A 25,449-nucleotide genomic window follows, 5' to 3' on the forward strand; every position below is an offset into this window, starting at 1 on the left:
ATTGATAATTGACTTAAATCAGAATTCTGACTCATAATTTTAACTGTCATATTTTACTTGTCAATTTCGACTTTTTCCGTCTCAAGTCAGAATTCTGACTCTGTCATCATTTCAACTGCCATAATTATGACTCTTTATGACTTAATTATATCTTATTATGACTTAGTGTGTCATAATTTCAACTAATTTTTACTTTTTACGTCTTCAGTCAGAACATTTTTATGTAAAAATTCAACCATAATTAGTTATGACTTTTTAAGTAAAATTTGACTTCATCTCATGCCACAAATTCAACTTTGTCGCAATTTTGACAAGTCAGTTTAGACTTTTTTACGTCTTAAGTCAGAATTTTGACTTTATATCATAATTTTGACTATCAGATTCAGATATGATAATGAGCGTTAAGCTTCTGCCCAATCACAGCAGACTGGGCCATCCGACCAATCAGAGCAGAGCATCTCTCAGAGAGGCGGGGTTTAGAGAGACTGAATCTTCGATGGAAGCGTTTCAGACACTGAGAGGAAAGAGCTGATGCTGCAGTGGAGATTATGAGGATGTTCTTTGACCTCTGTTGCATGTAAACCTATGGTTTGAAATAGCATAATAATACTTCCTCCACTCGTATGTGTGTGTGTGTGTGCGCGCAGGAGATCGAGACGTCTGAACCCTGCAGCTGCATTCACTTCACTGGATACAGCATCATCATCGGCACCAATAAGTTCTATGAGATAGAGATGAAGCAGTACGTGCTGGAAGGTGAGACGAGTCGCACAACAGTCTGCTTTAGCGATGCACCCAATGACCGCAATTAAAAATGTTTTTGGACGAAACTGAATATAAAGAATACTTGGCCGAATACCGAACGCTTGTGTTCTGCATTTTTCCCATTTACTTTGACAATTTTTCTCCATTTCATGAATTAAATAGTCAAAATGTGCTTTTTACTATTTTGTCTTGCTTTCCAAAAATAATAATTATAATAACAAAAATACAATTTAGAAATATTTAACACTGAATTTTTTTTACAAAATGTAACACTTTGTATGCCTATTACAAAAAGGTGCATTAAAAAGAGGGCAATATGTTATTTTATGATAACGATATATAATTTAGCTATTTTATTTTTGTAAGGCCTATATAAATATATACAAATTACAAATACGAAAAAATACTAATTAAATAAACCACGTTTTGCAGGAACAGTAGGTTTACTTTAACATGTGTTGATTAACATTGACACAGACGGGTGTTTTGGCTGCTGTCACTTTAAGACTGAATGCTTGGATGATCCAGTAATACAGTATAGAGACACATCCGGTTAGGCCATAACCGACAGTATTCACGTGAGAAACTCCACATGATGGGAATATTTACAACTGTGTCTGTATTTGACCTTTCCGGCACAAAGAGACGTGAATTCGGGATTACGCACGTCATTCAGCGCTATCCCATAATGAGTTCCTTTTTCACAACTCACTACGTATAATAACTTGATAAACTCATAAATGTCTGCGTCTGGCTTGAATCACACCTTGTAGTGTGTGTGTTTGCAGATGCATCCCTCTAGACAATTCACGGCAAGGCAAGTTTATTTATACAGCACATTTCATTCACTATGGTAATTCAAAGTGCTTTACAGAGAGAGGAATTAAAATAATCACAAAATAAAAGCAAGGAAAATTAAAACAGTTATAAAGAGATATAAAGATGAGAGAGTTATCAAATGAATTGAATTCATCAAGCGTGCGCCTCTCGCTCTACGCTGGTTCCCATTTGATCGTGTCATCAAAAACGTCATTGTTCGGTCAAATTTATTCGGTCTTTTCTAGGGGTGTAACAATATATCGCAATACAAAAATGCATCAATATGTATCGTGGATAGTTCACACAAAATAAAAATTACTGTGTGAGAATAAATGCAAGTTTTCAGAGTTTTAGTGTCAGTACTACATTAAACTACTAATGTTTAATAATGCAGTGGGGGAATATTCGTGTGTCCTGATGATGCCAAATGTCTGATGTTACCAGTAAAAAGTGTCCTACATTATGTTAAATGTATCTTGTCAGTGAAAGAGCACAAGCATGTTCGTCTAAAATAATTCAGTGTTTTCATCTTCATAATTATGAATATTGTTATTCTGGCGTCTCTATTGTCCTGTGCTTTGGGTTTCAGCACCAAGTCCAAAAGCCGATTCATTTACACACACAATGTAACACAAAATTTAGCATTTAAATCAACAGTGCATTTTTTGTTAACCTTTTCCCATGTGTGTTGGAGTATTGCAGTAATATGGTGTCATGAGTTCAGTATCGGGATATGTATTGGATCGTGACATCAGGGGATCGTTACACCACTAGTCTTTTCACTTATTAGCACAGAAAGTGCTTTTTTTTGCTATTTTCAGCCTAATAATTTGTATGCATCCTTAGTCTGTTTCACTCCAGTGCTGTTGAACTGATGAACTCTGTGTGTGTGTGTGTGTGTGTGTGTGTGTGTGTGTGTGTGTTCAGAGTTCCTGGATAAGAACGACGTGACGTTGGCCTCAGCCGTGTTCGCTGCCTCATCACACAGTTTCCCGATCTCCATCATCCAGGTGTCCAGCGCGCCTCAGAAAGTGGAGTACCTGCTCTGCTTCCACGGTGCGCGTGTGTGTGTGTGTGTGTGTGTGTGTGTGTGTGTGAGCTGCTGAAGGTGTGTGTGGATCTGTGTTTGACCAGTGTGTGTCGTTGCTCGTAGAGTTCGGTGTGTTTGTGGACGCGTACGGTCGCAGGAGTCGCAGTGATGACATCAAGTGGAGCCGTCTGCCTCTGTCCTTCGGTAAATCCTCATGAGTCTGTGATATTCTCAGATTCTATCTATTCTATCTATATTCAGAAGTGAAACACCCTTTACCCCGTCACATCAGTCCTGATGGATGAACCCGAACCCTGTGTTTCTCCACAGCGTATCGAGAGCCGTACCTGTTCGTCACGTACTTCAACTCTCTGGACGTCATCGAGGTTCAGTCTCACTCTGCGCTCGGGTAAGACTGCAGGCCAGGGTATTCTGTGCTTACGTTCTTGATGTTTGTAGGAGACTCTGAATCGAGTGCTGTGTGTGTGTGTGTGTGTGTGTGTGTGTGTGTGTTCAGGCCACATGCGTACGCACACCTGGATATTCCCAGCCCACGTTACCTGGGTCCTGCCATCTCGTCCGGCGCAGTATATCTGGCCTCGTCCTACCAGAACAAACTGCGGGTCATTTGCTGCAAAGGCAATCTGAGTCAGGAGGGATCGAGCGCAGAACCGCAGAGAAACGGCTCCACACGCAGGTCAGTGTGTGTGTGTGTGTGTGTGTGTGTGTGTGTGTGTGTACTGTCGCTAACGTAGTGCTCTGAGTACATGTGGAGTCCTGTCATGTGATCTCACTGGATTAGGAACTGATCAATACTTTTTAGGGCTGAAAAATGTGGGGGGTGGGGTGGGGTGGGGGGATCTCATGTAGATCAATAACGACACGAGAAACACTGATAAAGTCACTGACATCAGATCTAATGAGGAAGATCAGTGAGTAATGAGTTAAATGTGTCAGTCCTGCAGCTTCATCTGACTGACAGAACGACCCCATGTGACCTGAAGTCTGGCTGTGATTGGTCCAGAGGGTTCTGACTCTGTTTCTCTTCTTTACAGGAAGAAAGGTGCTTTCTTTATATGTGCAAAGGAGTGACTGAGCATGAACGTTTTAACCTGTGATGAATAAAGTGTTTTTAAGGACAATATTCTGACTAGTTTTAATGTTCATCATTTGTGATATATTATTAAGGCAAGGCACTTCAGGTAAATAGGGTAAAAATATCACTATATTTCCCCCAGTTGATTAATCACAGTACGTTAAGAGAATAGTTTTGTGTTGCACGTTTTCTGAAATGTAATGTTTGAATATGCAAATTAGATATTAGTGATTTTCCTAGATTTAATGTGCTGAATTTCTCTGATTATATCATATCAGGTGTTTTGAGAAGCTCTTGTTCATGATTTGACTGTTGCTTTCATTTTATCGTGCTTTTAAAAGCATAAATATGTGATTATGGATGTGGCGGATGAGGAGACGTGTTTCTCAGGGTAAGTCGCCCTGTGATTTAAACCGGTTTACTAGCACACATGAATCTGAATCTGTTCACTGGTCTGATGGGTGTGTGGTTTCACATTAATAACTTTATTAATATGTTTCATCTCTTCTCACTGGTGAGGTCTCTTTCTTTATCAATGTGTCCATGTGTGTGTATAGTTTCTCCAGGTACTGTTTCTATAGCCATGATAAATTAAATAAAGTGAGCATAATAAATATGAGATCTTCTTCAAACTGTGTCCAGACATGATATGATACGCTAAATTCAGTCTTCTTCCATGATAATCTGTGGTCATGTTCAATATATAAAATATTTATATTTAAAAATGTAAATATACAGTTTGTTGAATGGAACCCTAACCCTAAATAGTGAAATATTGCTGGATTTTCAGCATCATTACTCCAGTCTTCAGTGTCACGTGATCCTTCAGAAATCATTCTAATATGATGATTTGATGCTTAAGAAACATTTATGATTATTATCAATGTTGAAAACAGTTGTAAAATATCTAATATTTTTGTGGAAACTCATTTTTATTTTTCAAGATTCTTTGATGAATAAAGTTCAAAAGAGCAGCATTTATTTGAAATATAAGATTTTGTTACATTATAAATGTCTTCTTATGGTCAATTTATTGAATACTTGCTTAAGAAAATTAATTTCAAACAAAAAAAAACTTTCTGACTCCAAACTAGTGTATTAATATTTAAAAAAAATCTGTATATTATTAGCAGCTAACATCACATTATTAAAATTTTTCTTTATTGTAAAATAACCCAAAAAATGTCTCGGTTACGCATGTAACCCTCATTCCCTGAAAGAGGTAACGGAGACATGAGTCGGACAAAGCACACTGATTGGGATCACGCTTAGGGAGCCTGTCATCTTCGAGTACTGATAAAACGAGCCAATGCACATTACCCCACATTATACCCGCCCCGCGGCGCGGGTATAAACACAGAAGCGGATGCACGCACCATTTGTCTTTCGCTGAGGAGCCCAGTGGAGCCCGGGGTCAGTGGTGGTCCAGCAATGGTGGCGATGGGACTCCGGGGGCAGCGCTTGCAGGTTTACCACCTGGTCCCGAAAGGGAGTGGTAGGAACCTTGGGCACATATCCAGGCCAGGGTCTCAGGATGACGTGAGAGTCAGCCATTCCGAATACCAGGCACGATTTGTCATCCAAAAATGCGTGCAAGTCCCCTATCCTCTTGATGGAGGCCAAATCAAGAAGAAGAACTGTTTTTATAGACAGGACTTTTAACTCTGCTGCCTGCAATGGCTCAAAGGGAGGTCTCTGCAGTGCCGTCAGGGTTTGGTGGCAGGCCGGGGTGATTGTTACACGGAGCCTGACACTCTTTCAGCCAGTGCTGAAGCGGTCCCGTATGAAGCAAACCCATCTGCGTTACTGCGGATGCCTTATGCCCCAGGAGCCTCTGAAAAAGTTTCAGTGGGACCACTGTTCTGCTCTTGACAGTATTCAAGCAGTTCAGCACTGACCCCGACACGTTCCTCTCTGAGGCGTGCCGTCTGGTGGACCGAGTCCAGCTCCATACCGAGAAAAGAGATCCTCTGCACGGGGGCGAGTTTGCTCTTTTCCCAGTTGACCAGAAGGTCCAACTGGCTGAGATGCCTGAGCAGGTCCCTGTGCTCGCACAACTGAGCTAGTATATGCCAGTCATCGAGATAGTTGAGGATGCGAACAACACGCTCTCTCATGGGAGCAATGGCCACCTAAGCGACCTTCGTAAATACGCGGGGTGACAGGGCCAGCCCGAAGGGTAAGACTTTGTGCTGATATGCTCGATCCTTGAATGCGGGCGCAGGAATGGCCTGTGTCGCGGGATGGAGACATGAAAGTACATGTCCTTCAGGTCGATCGCTGCAAACCAATTCAAGACACGCAGGAAAAAGATTGGCCGTAACCTGCCCCCTTTCTTGGGTACAATGAAGTACAGGAACAGAGGAATTTGCTCAATTTTTTTTAAATGTGGGTGACTCCGGGGGAGTCAGCGGCGGAACAGAAACATAAACAAAACAAAGATTCTCCACCCGGCCCTTCTCCGGGGGGAGGGAGTGGTGCGTCATCTCCCGAAGAGCTTGTTCCTCCATCCCTGGGTGGCCCGTCTCAGGGACGCTGGCAGTGGCTGAGACGGGCTGGGCGGCCAGCTCCATGCTAAGGCCTGGGTGAAGGCTGCTGCTGGGGCCTAGCGGGAGTGGAGGCGGTGGCAGGGGGATGCAGCAGCGGGCCGCCGGGCCAGCATGTGCCGGATCGCTCCGTCTGCTTCTGGGTGGCAGAGAACTGTTGGGCAAAGTTCTCCATCGCGTCGCCGATGAGCCCAACCTGGGAAATGGGGGAGTCCAGGAACCGAGACTTGTCGGTCTCCCTCATATCGGCCAGGTTGAGCCAGAGATGGCACTCCTGGACCAATAAGGTGGACATCGCCAGAACGACCGTGCGGGCCGCAACCTTCGAGGTCGGTTGTGGTGCGGAGCTCACCCATGAGCTCACGGTCTGTACTACCCTCGTGCATGTCCATGAGTGCCTTGGCCTGGTGGACCTGCAGCAACGCCATGGCATGCAGGGAGAAAGCGGCTTGCCCACAGGCTGTGTAAGCCTTGCCCATGATTGCTGCAGGGCGGAGCATGAGATGCAAATCTCGCACGCCAATGTGCATTGGCTCGTTTAATCAATACTCGAAGATGACAGGGTCCCTAAGCGTTATCCCAATCAGTATGGTACATCCGACTAAAGTATACCATATTTACCAATGAATTTGCTTTGAAATAAAGTGTAAATGACAGAAAGACTTTGAAACCACTAAGTTATCATGATGGATTTCTGTGAAGGAAAGCAAGGCAACTGACTGTGACTCTCGAAAAAGAGCAGTCCACCGACCTATATTTAAGAAAAATTTGTTTTTTATATATAAAACATTTATATTTATACATAATATAAATGATGTATAAATATATATACATGCATGTGTGTGTATTTATATATACAAAATAATTATACACCGTACACATATAATGTAAACGCAAACTTTTATTTTGGATGCGATTAATCGTTGCCCAGCTCTAAAAAATAACACATGAAACCATATTTACCATTAATTTGCTTTGAGAATAAAGTGTAAATGACAGAAAGACACCGTTATCATGGTGTATTTCTGTGACGGGACTGACTGTGACTCTCTCTGTCCCGTAGCCCGAACAAGCGTGGTCCTCCGACCTACAACGAGCACATCTCCAAGCGTGTGGCGTCGATGCCGTCGGTCCAGGAGGGGCTCCACCAGCCCGGGACACCTCACCGATACCGAGAGGCTCGCACCGAGTTCAGGCGCGACAAGTCTCCGGCGCGGGCCCTGGACCGGGAGAAGTCCCCGGGGAGGATCATGGACCCTCGACTCGACTGTTCTCCGGGACGCGTGATGGAGCTGCGCAGGGAGAGATCGCCTGGACACGCGTTTGAGGAGCCGAGACAGAGACTGCACACCGGATCCGCTCGAACACCCATCAACACTGTTAACAAGGTCAGGACGACTGAACACACACACACACACACACACACTCTCACACACACTGCACACCGGATCCGCTCGAACACCCATCAACACTGTTAACAAGGTCAGGACGACTGAACACACACACACACACTCTCACACACACTGCACACCGGATCCGCTCGAACACCCATCAACACTGTTAACAAGGTCAGGACGACTGAACACACACACACACACACACACTCTCACACACACTGCATACCGGATCCGCTCGAACACCCATCAACACTGTTAACAAGGTCAGGACGACTGAACACACACACACACACACACACACTCTCACACACACTGCATACCGGATCCGCTCGAACACCCATCAACACTGTTAACAAGGTCAGGACGACTGAACACACACACACACACACACACACACACACACACACACACACACACACTCACTTACACACACACACACACACAGACTCAGTCAAGAGTTCTTAACCAGTTCTTAAGTTCAAAAGTCAAAGTGAGACGAGTGTGCGCATGATTCAATGACTTCTTTCAGTTTCTGTTATTATTATTTTTTATATTATATTCTATATTATAGTTTGTAATATATCATTTTTATATATTGTAATATATTGTAATTTTTTTTTATATTTTGTATCGTATCATTTTATATGTAAACTATTACTGTTTTGATTACAACAACAAACTGCAGTTAAACAGGAAAACATGACACTATATTACATTTATGCATCAAGGAATAATTGACTCCGGTCCGTTGAATTATTAGAAAAATAATGCACACCCAAGGTAGTAATGCGGTCAAAACCTGCCTGGAACTACTTTATACGTGCGTTTCCCTGACTGCACACCTTAGAACGTTCGTCAACCAATCAGATTCGAGCATTCAACAGCCCCGTAGTTTAAATGATATTAAGAATATCAAAGTTATTCTTACGTTCACTTTATTAAACTTGATTTCACAGCAAAAAGACACGAAGCACAAGCTGAAGGTGGACGTTTATACAATTATACTAATTATAAAACCTGTGTTTGTGTGTCCAGCAGGTGTGGGATCAGTCGTCGGTGTGAGTGACATCAGAGGAATCACGTGTCATCAGATCCCGAAACTCCCAGCACAACGTCCCGCTCCACATGGCCTTAGAAACACAACACACAGATCTGGCCAGCGTTTACTAGTGCGAACCTTTCTAAACCACACTAACACACACACAGATTGTTTGTCTTGATTTTCCTGTCCTTCTCTTTTACGTCCCGATGGAAGCTCGTTTCTGCCACAGAATAGAAAAAATAACAACTCAAGTAAGACGTTTTAATCGTATAATTCTGACTTTTTCTCACAATTGCTAGTTTATATCTGTCATTTAGAAAGTTATGAGTTTGTTATTGCGAGTTTTCATCTCATAATTCTGGCATAATTCACTATTAAGATTTTTTCTGCTTTCGCCATGGAAAAAAATTATTTAAAATGGTATTTATAACTTTTTATTTCACAAATCTGACTGTTTTTCTAACAATTGCGAGGTTACAATGCGTTGAATTGCGAGAAAAAAATATCTTAATTGTGAGATTAAAAAGTTAGTATTATTATTGCCAGTTTACGTCTCGCAATTCTGACTTTTTCGTAGAATTAAAAAAAAAAGTATTAAAAAATGTGATTTTTAAAATGAACTTTTCTCAGAATTGCGAGATAAAAAGTAGAAAAAAAAACAGTTTGAGAAGAAAGTTCAAATTGCGAGATACAAGCTTGCGATTGTGAGAGAAAAAAAATCTAAATTGTGCGATAAAACGTCGCAATTACCTTTTTTATATATATATATATATTTATAAACTGGCAATAATGAGCGACTTTATCTAAAAATTTCGGAAAAACAGACCGATCTGTGAAATAAAAAGCTATAAATGCCATTTTTATTTATTTATTTTTCCGTGGCGGAAGCATAAAGAATCTTAATTGTGAATTATGCCAGAATTATGAGATGTAAACTCGCAATAACAAGGTCATAACTTGCAAATTAAATATATAAACTAGCCCTTGTGAGGAAAAAAGTCAGAATTGTAGATAAAAATGTCTTACTTTTGTTTTGTTTTTCTATTCCGTGGCAGAAATAAGTTTCTATACTTTCCTCTCTCTCTTCCCGCACTACCCACAATCCCCGGCGACAGCGTAGCGTCCGTCTCGACGGAACGGAATCTTTGTAAACCTTCAGAATGTCACGTTTAACCCTTTGTAAATACGCCCACGTGATGTTTTTTATAAGACAATATCGAAGCGAATCGCGAGGCGGGTCTATTTTTGTTAAAATCGAAGCGCGAGGAACCGGTTTGTAACGGATGGATTTTGTCTCAATCTGAACATTTTTGCTTGAATCAAGCTGGCTTGTTTTCGTCGTGTCACGTACCGGCTCGATGTTCGGTGTCGTGTTCGGAGCAACTCTCGTCGTGGCGTGTGTCGTCCGCTTCCCATGAGCCATGATGAACTCAGGATTAGAATGTATGAATCCTAAAGGAATCACTCTCGAATTTCTCCTCAGATGAAGTGCCACCGACGCCATTTCCCGCTCTCCGTGATGATGTGTTTCGCGCGTTTAACTCATTCGTGCGGTGACGTCTCGTTCTGTCGCATGGAGACGTTGTAACGGGTTTGTTCTTTTCCCGCTTCTCATTTCTCATCACGCGCTAATCGATGCCGATGTTTAACCGACCGCTGACCAGAGATGTAGCGTTTCTTGTTTTATTATTTTTTATGATTATGGTCCAATAGCATTATCTATAGCCACTAATAAACAAAAAGTTCTATCTTTATCTGAGCCTCTGCGTCTTTCCTGAGTCTCTACTTTCTTTAATTGTACTTTAATAATCATGTTTTCAGGTGAAACTGGAGTTTCGGTGAGACAAAAAATGTAGGATTGGACTTGATTTTCTCCTTCAGGATTTGATTGACAGGTCAGTGAAAAATAAGAGGGATTGATGACGTCAAAGATCTTCCTGAGGTGGAGCGAGTTATTACATTTTGATGAAGATTTTGAACTTTGAATTGGATTGAATCAGACCAGGAACATTTATTGAGAAAGTAAAGAGTCGTGTTGGTTGAACCTCGATGCGTTAAAAAACTCTACATAAGCTTATAAAACAGAACTAAAACCATATTTAATCAGTAACTTCTCATTAATGAGTGAATGCACTAAAGTTTTTGAATGTTACCATGTTTTTACCATGTTATTACTTCATTTACCCCGTTTTATTCATAAAAAAAAGTTTAGAAATTCTTTTAAAGTTTAAGAACTGCAGCAAAAAACAGTCTGATGCAAGAAAATATTTTTTTTATCAATATTTATGATACATTTTATTTGAATATATCATAAGTTGAAGTTTATATGAACATATATGTGAATTATAAGTGTGAACTCTTTGACTTCAAACGCTTAAAACAGGCTAAATTTATGAAACCTAAATTTTCTTTTTCTAACAAAACATCAAACTAAATATATTCATTTTACATCCATAAACCTTTACTTTCATATGAAAAAAATGATGATAAACTCCTTTTCATGCTGCAGCGGTTCATCAATTACTGGCAGCAAGGTGATATGTGGACACTTTCCAAACCCTCAATGAGCTTTTGCTCTACAAACACGTTAAGATGTTTTAATTTCAGGATTATTGTGTGTGTGTGTGTGTGTGTGTGTGTGTGTGTGTATGAAGGAGGCTAGATGTATTTTACAGAAGTAATTTAAGACAAATTTAACTAATATTTGGGGAAAATAAACAGCATAATTTCACATCTAAAGCCACAGTTCACTTTCAGAGTGCAAAAGGTGGAACAATTTATTTTAAATGGTTATATATTGTAATTTTTTTATTTTAAAGTATCTGAGCGGGAAAATGTGTATTTTGACTCTTAACACACAAACACAAAAAAAATCTTTTAAACTGAAATACTTTATATGTCAGTAACATTAATAATGACACTGACGTTGTATTGAGAGGATCAATCCTCACATAAAAATATTGATACCAAATGTTTATCTTGTAATTGTCTGTGAAAATGAAGAGAGAGCTGATACTGACAGAGACAGAAACTTATTACAGCCATTTATTATAATAGGTTTATGTGAAGATTGTTTTAAGTTTGCTTAAATTGAACGTTAAGCCTATTAAATGTTAAAAAATAATGACTTTCAATCATGCTGTAGATGCTGGATGCCTTGAATTACTCTTTTCATCCCCATAACTTCAGTTTACTTCATTATCCATAACTCATTTATTATTCAAATCATGAGTATCAAATATGATCATCAGGATTTTGAGGAAGGTTTATTAGTTCATCTCTCAATCATCATTGTATTGCATTGCATTATATGTTTTAAAACTACATCATTTAAATATCATCTTACTAAGACATTACTAGCAGATATTTATATGCATTTTATGCAAGATACTGTTATAAAGATCTCATTGATTTACATTACATTTACATCACTATTTCTCCATTTAAATATCAGCATCTGCACCAAATTCCATATTTTTTGTTCCGTTTTGAGCCTCGGAGTAAAATTATAAAATTGAGCTGTTTTGTCCTTCATGTTCTCATTATATGAGCCACAAAAGCAAACTTTTATTTATTTATTTTTATCTAAAGGTTCAATAAACTACATAAAAAAAAGATTTCTCGGGTTATTATTTCATATGTCAAGCTTTAGGGTTAGTAGGAAACCAGTAGTCAAATTCTCTGTAGAATTCAGATTGCACATGTTCATCCAGGACTACAGGTTCATTAACTCAGGGTAAACAAATGAACCTAAATCAACAAGTTTTTTAAATCACGCGCACCAATGAAACTCAGTCTCGTGGCTCAGGTTGGCAGTGTGTTGTGCTTTAATTTCATTCACACAAACGCCGCAGACTCCATAAGCGACAGCGTTAGCAGCTCATACAAACCCTGTCCAACATAGAGAGGAAAGACAGAAGCATTGCATTGTGGGAGATTTCATCAGGGCAAACACAAGCAGACACGTTTGAGATGGTCGTCACACAAGGATCTTTTCCATTATTGTCCCGATCCTGTGAGTATTGCTCAAATTCGTGAAACTCCATGTAGTCCATCAAGCTTTCATTGCATTGGCTGTACATGTGACATAATGTACATACAAAGTTCATGTACACAGATTCAAGTGTGCAGAACTCCTCCGGCGTCTCCTGGTTTGGGAGTCAGAAGCCGTGTGTCCTACGGGAATAGTTCAGGGATATTAAAGTTCTGTCATCATTTTCTCAGCCTCATGATGCTTCACACCTGAAGAACGTCTGCAACAAAAGGACGGTGAGCCGAATTTAACTTTCGGATCTCATTTGCATACACGTTCTATTCGTCTATCATAGTGCACTATTTGTATGAACTATGTATATGATTTTTTTTTTTAAGCATGATCATAAAAATAATCAAAATGAAATCAGGGACGCACAAAACATTAAGAGGAATGTTATTTTTTTTACGATTCTGAAGTCTTAAATAATCCTTAAATAACTTCTTAAAGTTCAGATATAGCCTCCAACTTGTAATATCAAGCATTACAATATAACACTAGTGACTAACCCCACATATGATGCATATCACTATTAATATATTCCTAGATTAGAAATTCAGTATTTAAAATGCAGCATTCGATTTGATAATCACATTTTAAGTTTTATTTTGATTAATATAAATAAATGTTTAAAGGAGGTGTGTGTAGAATCCAGGAACCCTTGTTATTAGTGACACCGGTGGTGTCCAGTTTAAAAATATTTACATCAATGGTCTACATAATTATACATACATCACAACAATCCTCTTCAAAACTTTGAAAAAATATTTTTTTTAAATGTAAATATTTTTATGTGGGATGAAATCAGATTCCAGGATGGGATTCCACTGATGACGGGTTGAACCCAGGAATGTTTTTCGCACCTTGCACTTTTGCACTTTATTTGTGAGCTTTTTGGCCTATATTCGTGTGCGGATCTTTTTTCAGATTTTTGAGTCCCTTTTGTATCTACGCACCGGAAGAGGTTATTACTCATCAGTTTGGGACTAATGTGTGTTTCCATCCCCTTGATCAGCTTCTTTCTTACAAATATTTCGCTGGATTGGGATCCACAGAGGAAAGTCACGTCATGTCAGTCTTTAGATGTGCACTTTGGTCATACAGAAGCACATGAGAGTGAGTAAATGATGAGCTCTCGATCCCGATCCCTTCAGCGCTGGCGTTGAGCCGGTTCTACGTGTGTTCCGGCTGGGATCCGGCTCAGTTGGAGCTGGCGGGGATGGGGTTCTCCGTGTGATCCAGCTGGGATGCGGTTGGGATCCGGCTCAGTTAGAGCTGGCAGTGATGGGGTTCTCCAGTTGTCCGTGTGTTCCGGCTGGGATCCGGCTCAGTTGGAGCTGGCAGGGATGGGGTTCTCCAGTTCTTCGTGTGATCCAGCTGGGATGCGGCTCAGTTGGAGCTGGCAGTGATGGGGTTCTCCGTGTGATCCGGCTGGGATGCGGCTGTGATCCGGCTCAGTTGGAGCTGGCAGTGATGGGGTTCTCCAGTTGTCCGTGTGTTCCGGCTGGGATCCGGCTCAGTTGGAGCTGGCAGGGATGGGGTTCTCCAGTTCTCCGTGTGATCCGGCTGGGATGCGGCTCAGTTGGAGCTGGCAGTGATGGGGTTCTCCAGTTGTCCGTGTGTTCCGGCTGGGATCCGGCTCAGTTAGAGCTGGCAGTGATGGGGTTCTCCAGTTGTCCGTGTGATCCGGCTGGGATCCGGCTCAGTTAGAGCTGGCAGTGATGGGGTTCTCCAGTTGTCCGTGTGTTCCGGCTGGGATCCGGCTCAGTTGGAGCTGGCAGGGATGGGGTTCTCCAGTTCTTCGTGTGATCCAGCTGGGATGCGGCTCAGTTGGAGCTGGCAGTGATGGGGTTCTCCGTGTGATCCGGCTGGGATGCGGCTGTGATCCGGCTCAGTTGGAGCTGGCAGTGATGGGGTTCTCCAGTTGTCCGTGTGTTCCGGCTGGGATCCGGCTCAGTTGGAGCTGGCAGGGATGGGGTTCTCCAGTTCTCCGTGTGATCCGGCTGGGATGCGGCTGTGATCCGGCTCAGTTGGAGCTGGCAGTGATGGGGTTCTCCAGTTGTCCGTGTGTTCCGGCTGGGATCCGGCTCAGTTGGAGCTGGCAGGGATGGGGTTCTCCAGTTCTCCGTGTGATCCGGCTGGGATGCGGCTGTGATCCGGCTCAGTTGGAGCTGGCGGGGATGGGGTTCTCCAGTTCTCCGTGTGATCCGGCTGGGATCCGGCTCAGTTGGAGCTGGCAGGGATGGGGTTCTCCAGTTCTCCGTGTGATCCGGCTGGGATGCGGCTGGGATCCGGCTCAGTTGGAGCTGGCGGTGATGGGGTTCTCCAGTTCTCCGTGTGATCCGGCTGGGATCCGGCTCAGTTGGAGCTGGCGGGGATGGGGTTCTCCAGTTCTCCGTGTGATCCGGCTGGGATCCGGCTCAGTTGGAGCTGGCAGTGATGGGGTTCTCCAGTTCTAGGTCTGCCGGAGGGAGTGCGGGAGGAACGGATGAGGGCCGGAGGTGCCCGACACACGTCTGACACACGCGGTTCGGCTCGCGGAGCTGTTGACTCGCTAGCGCCACCTTCTGGTCACAGCAGCTCGAGCAGAACACATTCCCACAGTTCCTGCAGCGGAGAGAGAGAGAGAGAGAGAGTGAGGAATTAACACTTCTAATGTTCATAAAGTACTTAAGCTTCACATATACACTCCCAGTCAAAAGTTTTAGATCGGTAAGATTTTTAATGTTTTTAAAATAAGTCTTTTGCTTCTATTATTAAATTATAATAATATTTCACATTTTTACTGTATTTATTTGTATTTTTAATCAAATAAATGCAGCCTTGGTGAGCAGAAGAAACTCTTTTAAAAACATTAAAATTCTTACCGATCCAAAACTTTCTGTGTAGTAATTCCTACGAAATGGACTTGACTTTGAGTCACTGGTGTGTATATTTGCAGTAAAATCTCTAGTGTGAGAACAAGCATGAGGACTGAGACGCTACAGTGGAGGACGATGTGAATGAGTGTGTGTGAGAAGGGAAGGATGGATGGACAGACAGAAGAGGAGAAGGAAAGTCTCACCAGGCCTCATCAACCGGCTCTCTGCCACTGCAGCAGAACGAGAGAGAGAGAGAGAGAGAGAGAGAGCGATCAGACGACACTCAAACTTACACACACTGCTTACAACTAACAACAGAACACTTCTTATGAGCTTCGGCTGTTTATTTACTCGACAACTTTGTTTTGGGGCCTGAAAATGAGCACATTTTTGAAAATGATACCGTTATTGTCCCGAAACTACAAAAACTTGTATTTACATCGCCATCTACTGGCCTGGCAGGAGAATACAGCACTGTCGTCTGTATGTGAAAAATGCGAAGGAAAAACTTTAGTTTTTACATTTAAGTACATGGTTGTCGTGTAAACGAACCCTCAGATTCATTCAGTGAGCCGCTGCGCTTATCAAGTCAAATAGAACCTCATATTAAATATATTAAAATTAATATACATATTTAAAGTCCCCCTGTAGTCAATCATTTTATCCCTTAAAAATCATCTTTGATCACTAAAATTACATATTTAAACATTTTTTCCTTGGAAAAAAAGTTCTTCATGGCTTAAAATATCTTGACTGTAACTCGACACCCTCGCCTCATTTAGTATGCGCGGTTCTATGAATATGCAAATGAGCCCCATTTTTACACATGTCTTTAATATGTTTGTCTTAAAGCAGATTAAAAACACCACATAGACACATAAACTACATTAAACGCTGGAGTTTCACCACAGGGGGACTTTAAATGAATAAACCAGAATTAATTTTGTGATTCCAGAATCAAAACTAAAGTTGTTGAGGGGCTTTTTTGCATTTTAATTCAGATTATAACACTTTCTAACACGGTCTCACTTGCTAAGATTAGTAAATGCATTAGCTAACATGAACTATGAGCAGTATATTTTACATCATTTATGAACCTTTGTTAATGTTCATGTTAGTTCACAGTGCATATTAATATGAACAGATACAAGCTTTGATTCTAATGATGCATCAGTAAATGTTGAGATTCAGATTAATAAACACGGCAGAACTATTGTTCATTGTTAGTTCATGTTAACTAATGAGACCTTATTGTAAAGTGTTACTGATTATTTTAATACAAAAACTTTTTAATAAAGAAATAAATAGTTAATTCAATTTAAATTCAGTATAAAGTTTGTCAAGGCCCTTAAAAGACGTTACCCAGGGTTCAGTGCGGTGTGAAACGCTTGAAGGAATATTCCGGATAAGCTCAATCCATAACATTTGTGGCATAATGTTGATCACCACAAAAAATAATTTTAACTCATCTCTTGTTTTCTCTTAAAAACACACACAGAAATGGAGGTTACAGTGAAGCACGTACAATAGAAATGAATGAGGCAGGAAAGATTTAAAGCAGGGTCTCTGCACAATTTATAAAGTCAAATTTAAGGCTTTAAGACCTTTTTAAGACCTGAAGAAATCAAAATTAATACCGTACATTAGGGGTGCGCAATATTGACAAAAATATGTCTCGATATTTTCAAAGTTTTGTTGATAATAATTAGATGATATTTTACTGATTGTATTTTTGTACTGGTACCCTGGCTGGTTTAGGCCTGTTGTTGACAGCAAACCCACGATATTCATATTTTTTTATATTCTATGCAGTGGTCAGTTCACAGTAGTGACTATTTGTGAATATTTGCCACCTTAAACTGATTTCCAGGGGCATTTTCACCTATATATGGACATTGTTTCTAAACGTATTTAGAGGTATGCATCACCTTTTATGTCAAATTCTAACATTCAAATTAAATTATATTAGAATAACACAGTACCAATGTCAAATTAAATCATTAAATTAAAATCCATCCTTGCAGTGCAGAGGTGACACAGAAGCATCATCAGAACTGACATTACTATATTTACACTTTATTTTCAATTGCATAAATAAAGCTATTCAATATTTAAATATGAAATGATTTATAATTTTAACGTTTTAATTAAAGGATACTTTAAATATGAAACTAAAACCACCAGTAGGTGGCGGCAAGTCACTGTCTTAATAAACGAGTTGTTGGAGTCAACGGATTTGTTCAAACGGCTGATTCATTCAGAAAAACAAGTGATTGTTCATTGAATCGTTAAAATGATTCATTCAAAACGCGGATTTCAGTAAAAAAAAAAATAATCATTGCTGTCTGTTGGACCACGGCTTCATTATGAAATTCTCATCGGCGATATAAAGTGAAAATTGACAATATTGTGTCCAAAAAGTAACTCACAATGTGTTAACTTTATTGTTAATTTAACTGTTGTATAAAATAAATAGCACATTTGCAATTGTGCACAGGAAAACGGCACTCTTGATCATGTGATATTCTAATATAACAACATAATATGATATAAATATAAGACAAAAACTCATTTGGGGACATCTATAACTGCACTGACACATCACGCAGTGAAAGCAAGCATGAGAGACAAACGCGATGTCAGCTCACACTCGCAGTGCCTCGTACATAGTTAAACAATGATTACAATATCATCATAGTTCATAGACAATATCGCACACTCATAAGCACATAAAGAATGAACTTACAACTGAACTGACATTGACTGGTTTTCTTCTCTCCTCTGGTGTGCAGGAGACAGACGCAGGCTAATATACTGCCGTAAGTGACGCGAATTGTCACGTGAACAAGCAAATCCACAAAGATAGAATAAAAAATAATAATACGTAGGCTACGCTAATTAGATAGTTTTCATTTCGAAAGCATTTAGATAAGTCTAAGTCAATGTGTCATCTAAAATTTAAGACCTTTCATAAGTAAAAATACGATTTTTTTTTTTTTAAGTATAATTTTTAAGACTTTTTATGACCTTAAATTAAAAAAAATCTAATTTAAGACCTTTTAAGACTTTTTAAGGATCCGCGGGGACCCTGTTAAAAGCAGAAATGTGAAGTTTAGTTCAGAACTCAAAGCTTCCTCGTTTGTCCAAAAACAGCTTTTATTGAAACCAAGCTCAGAAAACAACTCATTTTGGATTTCGTCACATTATTACATCATAGTGTGGTGAAAGCCCGCCTCTTCAGAAGAAGGTCGACGCCCACTTCTACACCTCTTTAGCCACGCCCACTGATTCACACACGTCATGAAGCAGTGAATACAAGAGCAACGCAAACACAGGATTAGCAACAAAACCAGGATTACAAGACTTAAGTTCAGAGAGACTGAATAAAAGCTGATGCAGTGACGACTACACTGGACCCGACAGTAACGTTAGGGTTAACACACACGTGTGAGTAATCGTGTTTTACCATGTGACTCTATTGCTGATCGATTGAGATGTATTTCGCCGCAGTCGAACTCGATAGCTGTGATTCGCTGTTTGCTTCAGCATTCATGGGGTTAATGCGTGGGATTCTGGGATACAGGAGAAAGATTCGATCCATTCGCTGTAATCCTGAATAAAAGCTGCAGTGAAAGACTTCTTCTGTTTTCTCACCAGTAAAGCTGAATCGCCCATGAGAACGACAGCGCGACAAACGATTCATTCATAATTCTGTTCAAAACACCGTAAATTATCATTTCTCAACTATAACTGTTGTAACTTCAAGTACTTAAACTTTATTTAAAGATTTATAAAGCACATGTAATACGCATTAATGTTTCACATTGTTGGTAAACGTAACAGCAAACGAGATATTTTTCAACATCGAAATCTAATAACGGGGACATAGAAAATTATTTTAATATGCAAAACTGTTAGCCAATCACAGCAGTGGGCGTTTACTTCCAGGTCTCGAATGAGACGCCCATCAACACTGAGTGTTTGAGAGAGAGAGAGGGTCAAAAACAGATTATTTATTTATAATCTAAATTAGGAGGTTTTTGATGTTAAAATATTATAAGTGGAACTAAGAGAACATTATAAAAGAAAAGAAAAATGCAGTTCATGACCCCTTTAAACAGAAAAGGTTGATAAGTGATTTTTCACACTAAAATCATATTGTTTACACTGCAAACATGCTGTTCTTACTCACTGTTTCTGTCTTGTTTCCAGTCCAAATATCTAAACATTCTAAAATCAAGATGCATTTACTAAAGTAATAAAAGTATATTATAAAAAGATATTATGTCTTGTTTTCTGTGGAAATGAAGTGAGTTTTTGCTTAAAACAAGCTCAAAAATAATCTTAATTCAAACGGAAACAATATTATTTTTCTGACCCCGTTGAAGATCATTTTGCTTGTTTTTGTATTTTTTCCCCCCAGAAAACAAGACTTAATATCATATGGCAATTTACTCATCTAGTAAATGCATCTTGATTTAAGAATTGTTAGATATTTGGACTGGAAACAAGACTAAAATACTGAGTGAGAATATCATTGTTTGCAGTGTGTGTCGTGTGGCTTCACTAGTGAGTGTTTTAACGCTGAGCATTAATGAACGTGGAGTATTCCTGTAATTCCCGAGTGTATCCGGGTCTCACCTGCAGTGATGCTTCCTCGCCAGCCAGAATGTCCTCTCGCAACCATAGCAACGGGACGCCGGGTGATCCGAGTACCACTGTGTCACCTGGACACAAACAGAACAAGTCAACACACCAGTGTCGGGGAAAGTTACTTTGAAAAGTAATGCATTACAATATTGCATTATTCCCTTAAAAAGTAACTAATTGCGTTACTTAGTTACTTTTTTTAAAAAGTAATGCGTTACGTTACTTTTGCGTTACTTTTTTTGGGGGGGCTTGGTTTTTTTTTTCATAACAAAAAAAAAAGTTATATTTTTGGCCAAATGTAAAGACCCTTTCACACCAAAAGTGAAATAATAATAAGCCTCAGGATGAAGGAAATGCAGATTCACGCGTGTACAGTAGAGTACAGTAGAGGGCGCCTGCTTTTAGCTGCTGTTATTCTGGAAAAAAACACTTACTTTACCAATTAAAACAAAAAATCTATAGTCCTTTTTGCTTATGGTTTCACTGAATCATCACAGCAAGTACATTGGTCAATAAAGTGAGATTAAATGCATAAAAATGTATGTTTTATGTAACTTATTTAGTTATTGGAGGTTTGCATAAGTATTCTGATTCTGTATTTCACTGATTTTATTCATTTTGAGGAATATTGAATCTTTTTGTGTGCAAGTGTAGAGTAAATGCTCACATTTAGTCTAGAACTACAATAACCATCATGTTCACACACACACACACACACACACACACACACACACATCTGCACTTCTCAACATGAGGACAGGAGAGCGGTCAGTCAATAAATGAAAACAAAGTAACTTGCGTTACAAATTTGAAAAAGTAACTCAGATATTTTGTTGTAAATTTTAAAAGTAATGCGTGACTTTTCTCGTTACTTGAAAAAGTAATCTGATTACATAACTCAAGTTGTAATGAGTCACACAATATATACTCAAAATACTCGCTTAGGGGTAAAAAGACGTTTGAAATACAGTTGCAGCGATTATACAGTGAATGAACATCCTGACGACGCCCACATTACATGAATATGTAAATTAGTCTCATTAAAATAAACAATGCCAGTGGTGTGAGAGGTTCAGTGTCTACTCTAAAGCAGCTCTCAGTGTGTTCATGTTTTTACTCACATCTGATCCTCGACGGACTGAACATGAGGAAATGAACCTGAGAAGATTCACACCTCAAAGGAGGCGGAGCTTCAGAGCCACACCCACCTATTACATCATCACCACACTGACCAATGGGAGTTCAAAGGCGTTTGCCAGTTTCAAACAAACTTTGTTTTGGCCTGATTTTGTTCAGATTGACGTCACAGCACTTCTTTCCTGATTTAGTTTGAAGTATACGTGGATCTTGAGCTCACGTTCACACACTGCATATTCATCAAACTGAACGACTGGCTGTTAATAATGGAAAATGCTGCAGGAAAATCACACAAACCGGTCATTTGTGAACTTTTTGTCTGGTTTCCAGTCCAAATATCTAAACATTCTTAAATCTAGAAGCATTTAATATTAGATAGCCATTAGATATTATGTCTTGTTTTCTGAGTAAAAAAAAAATCTAAATGAAGTGAGTTTTTGCTTAAAACAAGTAAAATGATCTGCCATTGGGGTCAGAAAAATAATGTTTCTGTTTGAATTAAGATAATTTTTCTGATCCCATTGGGAGATCATTTTGCTTGTTTTAAGCATAAACTCACTTCATTATGATTAATTCCCCAGAAAACAAGACATAATATCGTATGGCATTTCACTCCTCTAGTAAATGCATCTTGATTTAAGAATGTTTAGATATTTGGACTGGAAACCAGACATAAACCCTGAGTAAGAACAGCATGTTTTGCCGTGTGACGTCCGTCCTCTTCCTGATCCGCTCACCTCTGCTTCCCGTTGTCCGATCTGTTCCCAGCTGGACTCGGACAGGAGATCAGTGGCACCACAGCGCTGTAACTCCAGGTTATTCTCCCCGTCTGGAAGAGACGTCTGTGGCCCAGAGAAGAAGAAGTGTTAGAGCTGCTGAAGTTAATGAGATTAACGGCCTGTTTACACCAAGGACTATAACTATAACTAGAACTTTAATCACTATAATCACGACTACCAGACAATGATAACTACAATTATAACTAGAATGTTAACTATGATAACCACAATGTTAACTATAATGATAACTATTATAACTTTCATGACCGACAATAACGATAACTACAATGTTGTGCAATCTTGACACATATTAATTAATTATGAACAATGTATCACTAATTATTGAAAACTGTGGTAAAACATCAATGTTTGGGTTTTAAATCTTTAAGTGCCAACAAACGGCCCCAGTTTTGGCTTGTTTGCGTTGTGTTTAGGGTTGGGTATCGGTTGGGTTTTATCCGATACCAGTACCTACTCGGTATTTTTCAAACGGTTCCGGTGCTTAAACGGTTCTTAAACCGGTACTTAAGAAAACGAAACCGCACACACTTTATCAAAAAAAATAATACCTGTGTGTGTTTTCTGAAAAAGATTTTCTGATTTCTGATTAAATAAAAAAATTGTGCCGTTTAAAAGGCTACTGATGTAGCCAAAAGACTTAAGTTAAGATACAATTTTTGTCTTCTCATATTATTTATATATATTATATATTAGGCTATATTACGTATTATATATTATAGACTTTTACAAAACAGAGAAATATCTGACACTGAGCAGAAATATTTAACACACATAGTATAGCCTCATATAAATATACTTGATATACTTCATACTTGATATGCAAGATTTGCAGTTGGCATTAAAATACTAGACTTACCCGAAGAGAAACACTGCAGCTGAACTTGAACTTTAGTCAAGAGTGTCAGAGGTTTTGGGTTCTAATCCGCCTTCGTAGTTTTTTGTTTGTTTGTTTGTTGTTGTTGTTTTTTTAAACCGATTATGCTCATCAGTGGTTGTATATCAAGCAGGGACACTTTGTGTGCATTAGGCTATATTTTTTTATTTCACCAGAACTCTCCGCGCACATACTCATCTGAGACGCGAGCGCGCACACACACACACACACACACACACACACAAACTCGCGCACATACTCATCTGAGACGCGAGCGCGCACACACACACACACACACACACACACACACACACAAACTCGCGCACATACTCATCTGAGACGCGAGCGCGCACACACACACACACACACACACAAACTCGCGCACATACTCATCTGAGACGCGAGCTCACACACACTCGCGCACATACTCATCTGAGACGCGAGCACACACACACAAACTCTCCGCGCACATACTCATATAGACGACGCCTCATAAATAGATCGATCTCTGCAACGTATTGAAGCGCGTCCGCGTCCAAAGTAATGAAGCGCGCGTGAAGAAAGTGCGGTGCGCGAGCCACAAGAATCCGCGCCACTGATCGCAGGCAACGAGCACTTTGATCATTTAAAAAAACACAGTTCAGCGCTAGATCGTCTCTTATTTAACAAACGAACTAAATTAATGCTCTGCTGGTTAACTGGAGATGTTTTGTTATTGGATCATTCGTGCCGCGAGATGTTTTATAGGGGGCGGTGAAAAAAGTCAGGCACCGAAATCAGGCACCGAAAGTTGCGTTCTTATTCGATCTCGATACTACCGTTTACGTCGAAACCGGTTCTCTATTGGAACCGGGTTTCGGTACCCAACCCTAGTTGTGTTGTGGCTTGTTTCATTTTGTTGTTGCTTGATTTCATTGTGTTGTGGCTTGATTTCATTTTGTTGTTGCTTGATTTCATTGTATCGTGGCCTGATTTCGTTGTGTTGTTGCTTGATTTTGTTGTGTTGTGGCTTGATTTCGTTGTTGTGGCTTGATTTAGTTGTGTCATGGTCTGATTTCATTTTAACGTGGCCTGATTTCATCATGTCGAGGCTTGATTTCATTGTGTTACTGTTTGATTTCGTTGTGTTGTGGCCTGATTTCATTGTGTTGCTGTTTGATTTCGTTGTGTTGTGGCCTGATTTCATTGTGTTGCTGTTTGATTTCGTTGTGTTGTGGCCTGATTTCATTGTATCATGGCCTGATTTCATTGTGTTGTTGCTTGATTTTGTGTTGTGGCTTGATTTCATTTTGTTTCTGTTTGATTTCATTGTGTTGTGGCTTGATTTCATTTTGTTGCTGTTTGATTTCATTGTGTTGTGGCCTGATTTCATTGTGTCGTGGCCTGATTTCATTGTGTCGTGGCCTGATTGCGTTGTGTTGTTGTTTGATTTCATTGTGTTGTGGCCTGATTTCATTGTATCGTGTCCTGATTGCGTTGTGTTGTGGCCTGATTTCATTGTATCGTGGCTTGATTTCATTTTGTTGTGGCCTGATTTCATTTTGTTGTTGCTTGATTTTGTTGTGTAGTGGCTTGATTTCATTTTGTTACTGTTTGATTTCGTTGTGTTGTGGCTTGATTTCATTTTGTTGTGGCCTGATTTCATTTTGTTGTTGCTTGATTTCATTGTGTTGTGGCTTGATTTCATTTTGTTGCTGTTTGATTTCATTGTGTTGTGGCTTGATTTCATTTTGTTACTGTTTGATTTCATTGTGTTGTGGCTTGATTTCATTGTGTTGTGGCTTGATTTCATTTTGTTGCTGTTTGATTTCATTGTGTTGTGGCCTGATTTCATTTTGTTGTTGCTTGATTTCATTGTGTTGTGGCCTGATTTCATTTTGTTACTGTTTGATTTCATTGTATCGTGGCTTGATTTCATTTTGTTGTGGCCTGATTTCATTTTGTTGTTGCTTGATTTCATTGTGTTGTGGCTTGATTTCATTTTGTTGCTGTTTGATTTCATTGTGTTGTGGCTTAATTTCATTTTGTTACTGTTTAATTTCATTGTGTTGTGGCTTGATTTCATTTTGTTGCTGTTTGATTTCATTGTGTTGTGGCCTGATTTCATTTTGTTACTGTTTGATTTCATTGTATCGTGGCTTGATATCATTTTGTTGTGGCCTGATTTCATTTTGTTGTTGCTTGATTTCATTGTGTTGTGGCTTGATTTCATTTTGTTGCTGTTTGATTTCATTGTGTTGTGGCTTGATTTCATTTTGTTACTGTTTGATTTCATTGTGTTGTGGCTTAATTTCATTTTGTTCCTGTTTGATTTCATTGTATCGTGGCTTGATTTCATTGTGTTGTTGCCTGATATCATTTTGTTGTTGCTTGATTTCATTTTGTTGTTGCTTGATTTC

At 39.7% G+C, this 25,449-nt stretch overlaps 2 protein-coding genes and 1 long non-coding RNA gene across 8 annotated transcripts in view; 1 reads left to right on the top strand and 2 right to left on the bottom strand.

The window, feature by feature from the left end:
• Positions 1–10,449, top strand: part of cita (citron rho-interacting serine/threonine kinase a) — a 139,165-nt gene extending 128,716 nt beyond the window's left edge. For all 5 annotated transcript variants that reach the window (XM_082171199.1, XM_082171200.1, XM_082171202.1 and 2 more), the window contains 7 exons: positions 648–756; positions 2,512–2,640; positions 2,738–2,818; positions 2,945–3,023; positions 3,132–3,311; positions 7,320–7,644; positions 8,692–10,449. In XM_082171199.1, coding sequence (XP_082027325.1) covers positions 648–756; positions 2,512–2,640; positions 2,738–2,818; positions 2,945–3,023; positions 3,132–3,311; positions 7,320–7,644; positions 8,692–8,715 — 927 coding nt within the window. In that variant the 3' untranslated portion in view covers positions 8,716–10,449. The remainder of the gene's footprint in view (positions 1–647; positions 757–2,511; positions 2,641–2,737; positions 2,819–2,944; positions 3,024–3,131; positions 3,312–7,319; positions 7,645–8,691) is intronic.
• LOC309499861 overlaps positions 1–25,449 on the bottom strand; it is a 128,990-nt gene that overhangs the window by 76,778 nt on the left and 26,763 nt on the right. The gene's annotated exons all lie outside the window — the stretch shown is intronic.
• LOC309499767 (phosphatidylinositol-3,5-bisphosphate 3-phosphatase MTMR3) overlaps positions 14,589–25,449 on the bottom strand; it is a 31,547-nt gene continuing 20,686 nt past the window's right edge. The window contains exons 17-20 of one of the 2 annotated variants that reach the window (XM_082171215.1): positions 22,114–22,218; positions 20,231–20,316; positions 15,793–15,819; positions 15,134–15,335 (exon numbers count right to left, since the gene is read on the bottom strand). In XM_082171215.1, coding sequence (XP_082027341.1) covers positions 15,149–15,335; positions 15,793–15,819; positions 20,231–20,316; positions 22,114–22,218 — 405 coding nt within the window. In that variant the 3' untranslated portion in view covers positions 15,134–15,148. Of the gene's footprint in view, positions 15,336–15,792; positions 15,820–20,230; positions 20,317–22,113; positions 22,219–25,449 lie in introns of both variants that reach the window. The other variant, XM_082171216.1, reaches the window with a different exon arrangement.

This window comes from Leuciscus leuciscus, assembly GCF_965113295.1.
Source record: "Leuciscus leuciscus genome assembly, chromosome: 5".
In the NCBI taxonomy this organism is placed as follows: Eukaryota; Metazoa; Chordata; class Actinopteri; order Cypriniformes; family Leuciscidae; genus Leuciscus; species Leuciscus leuciscus.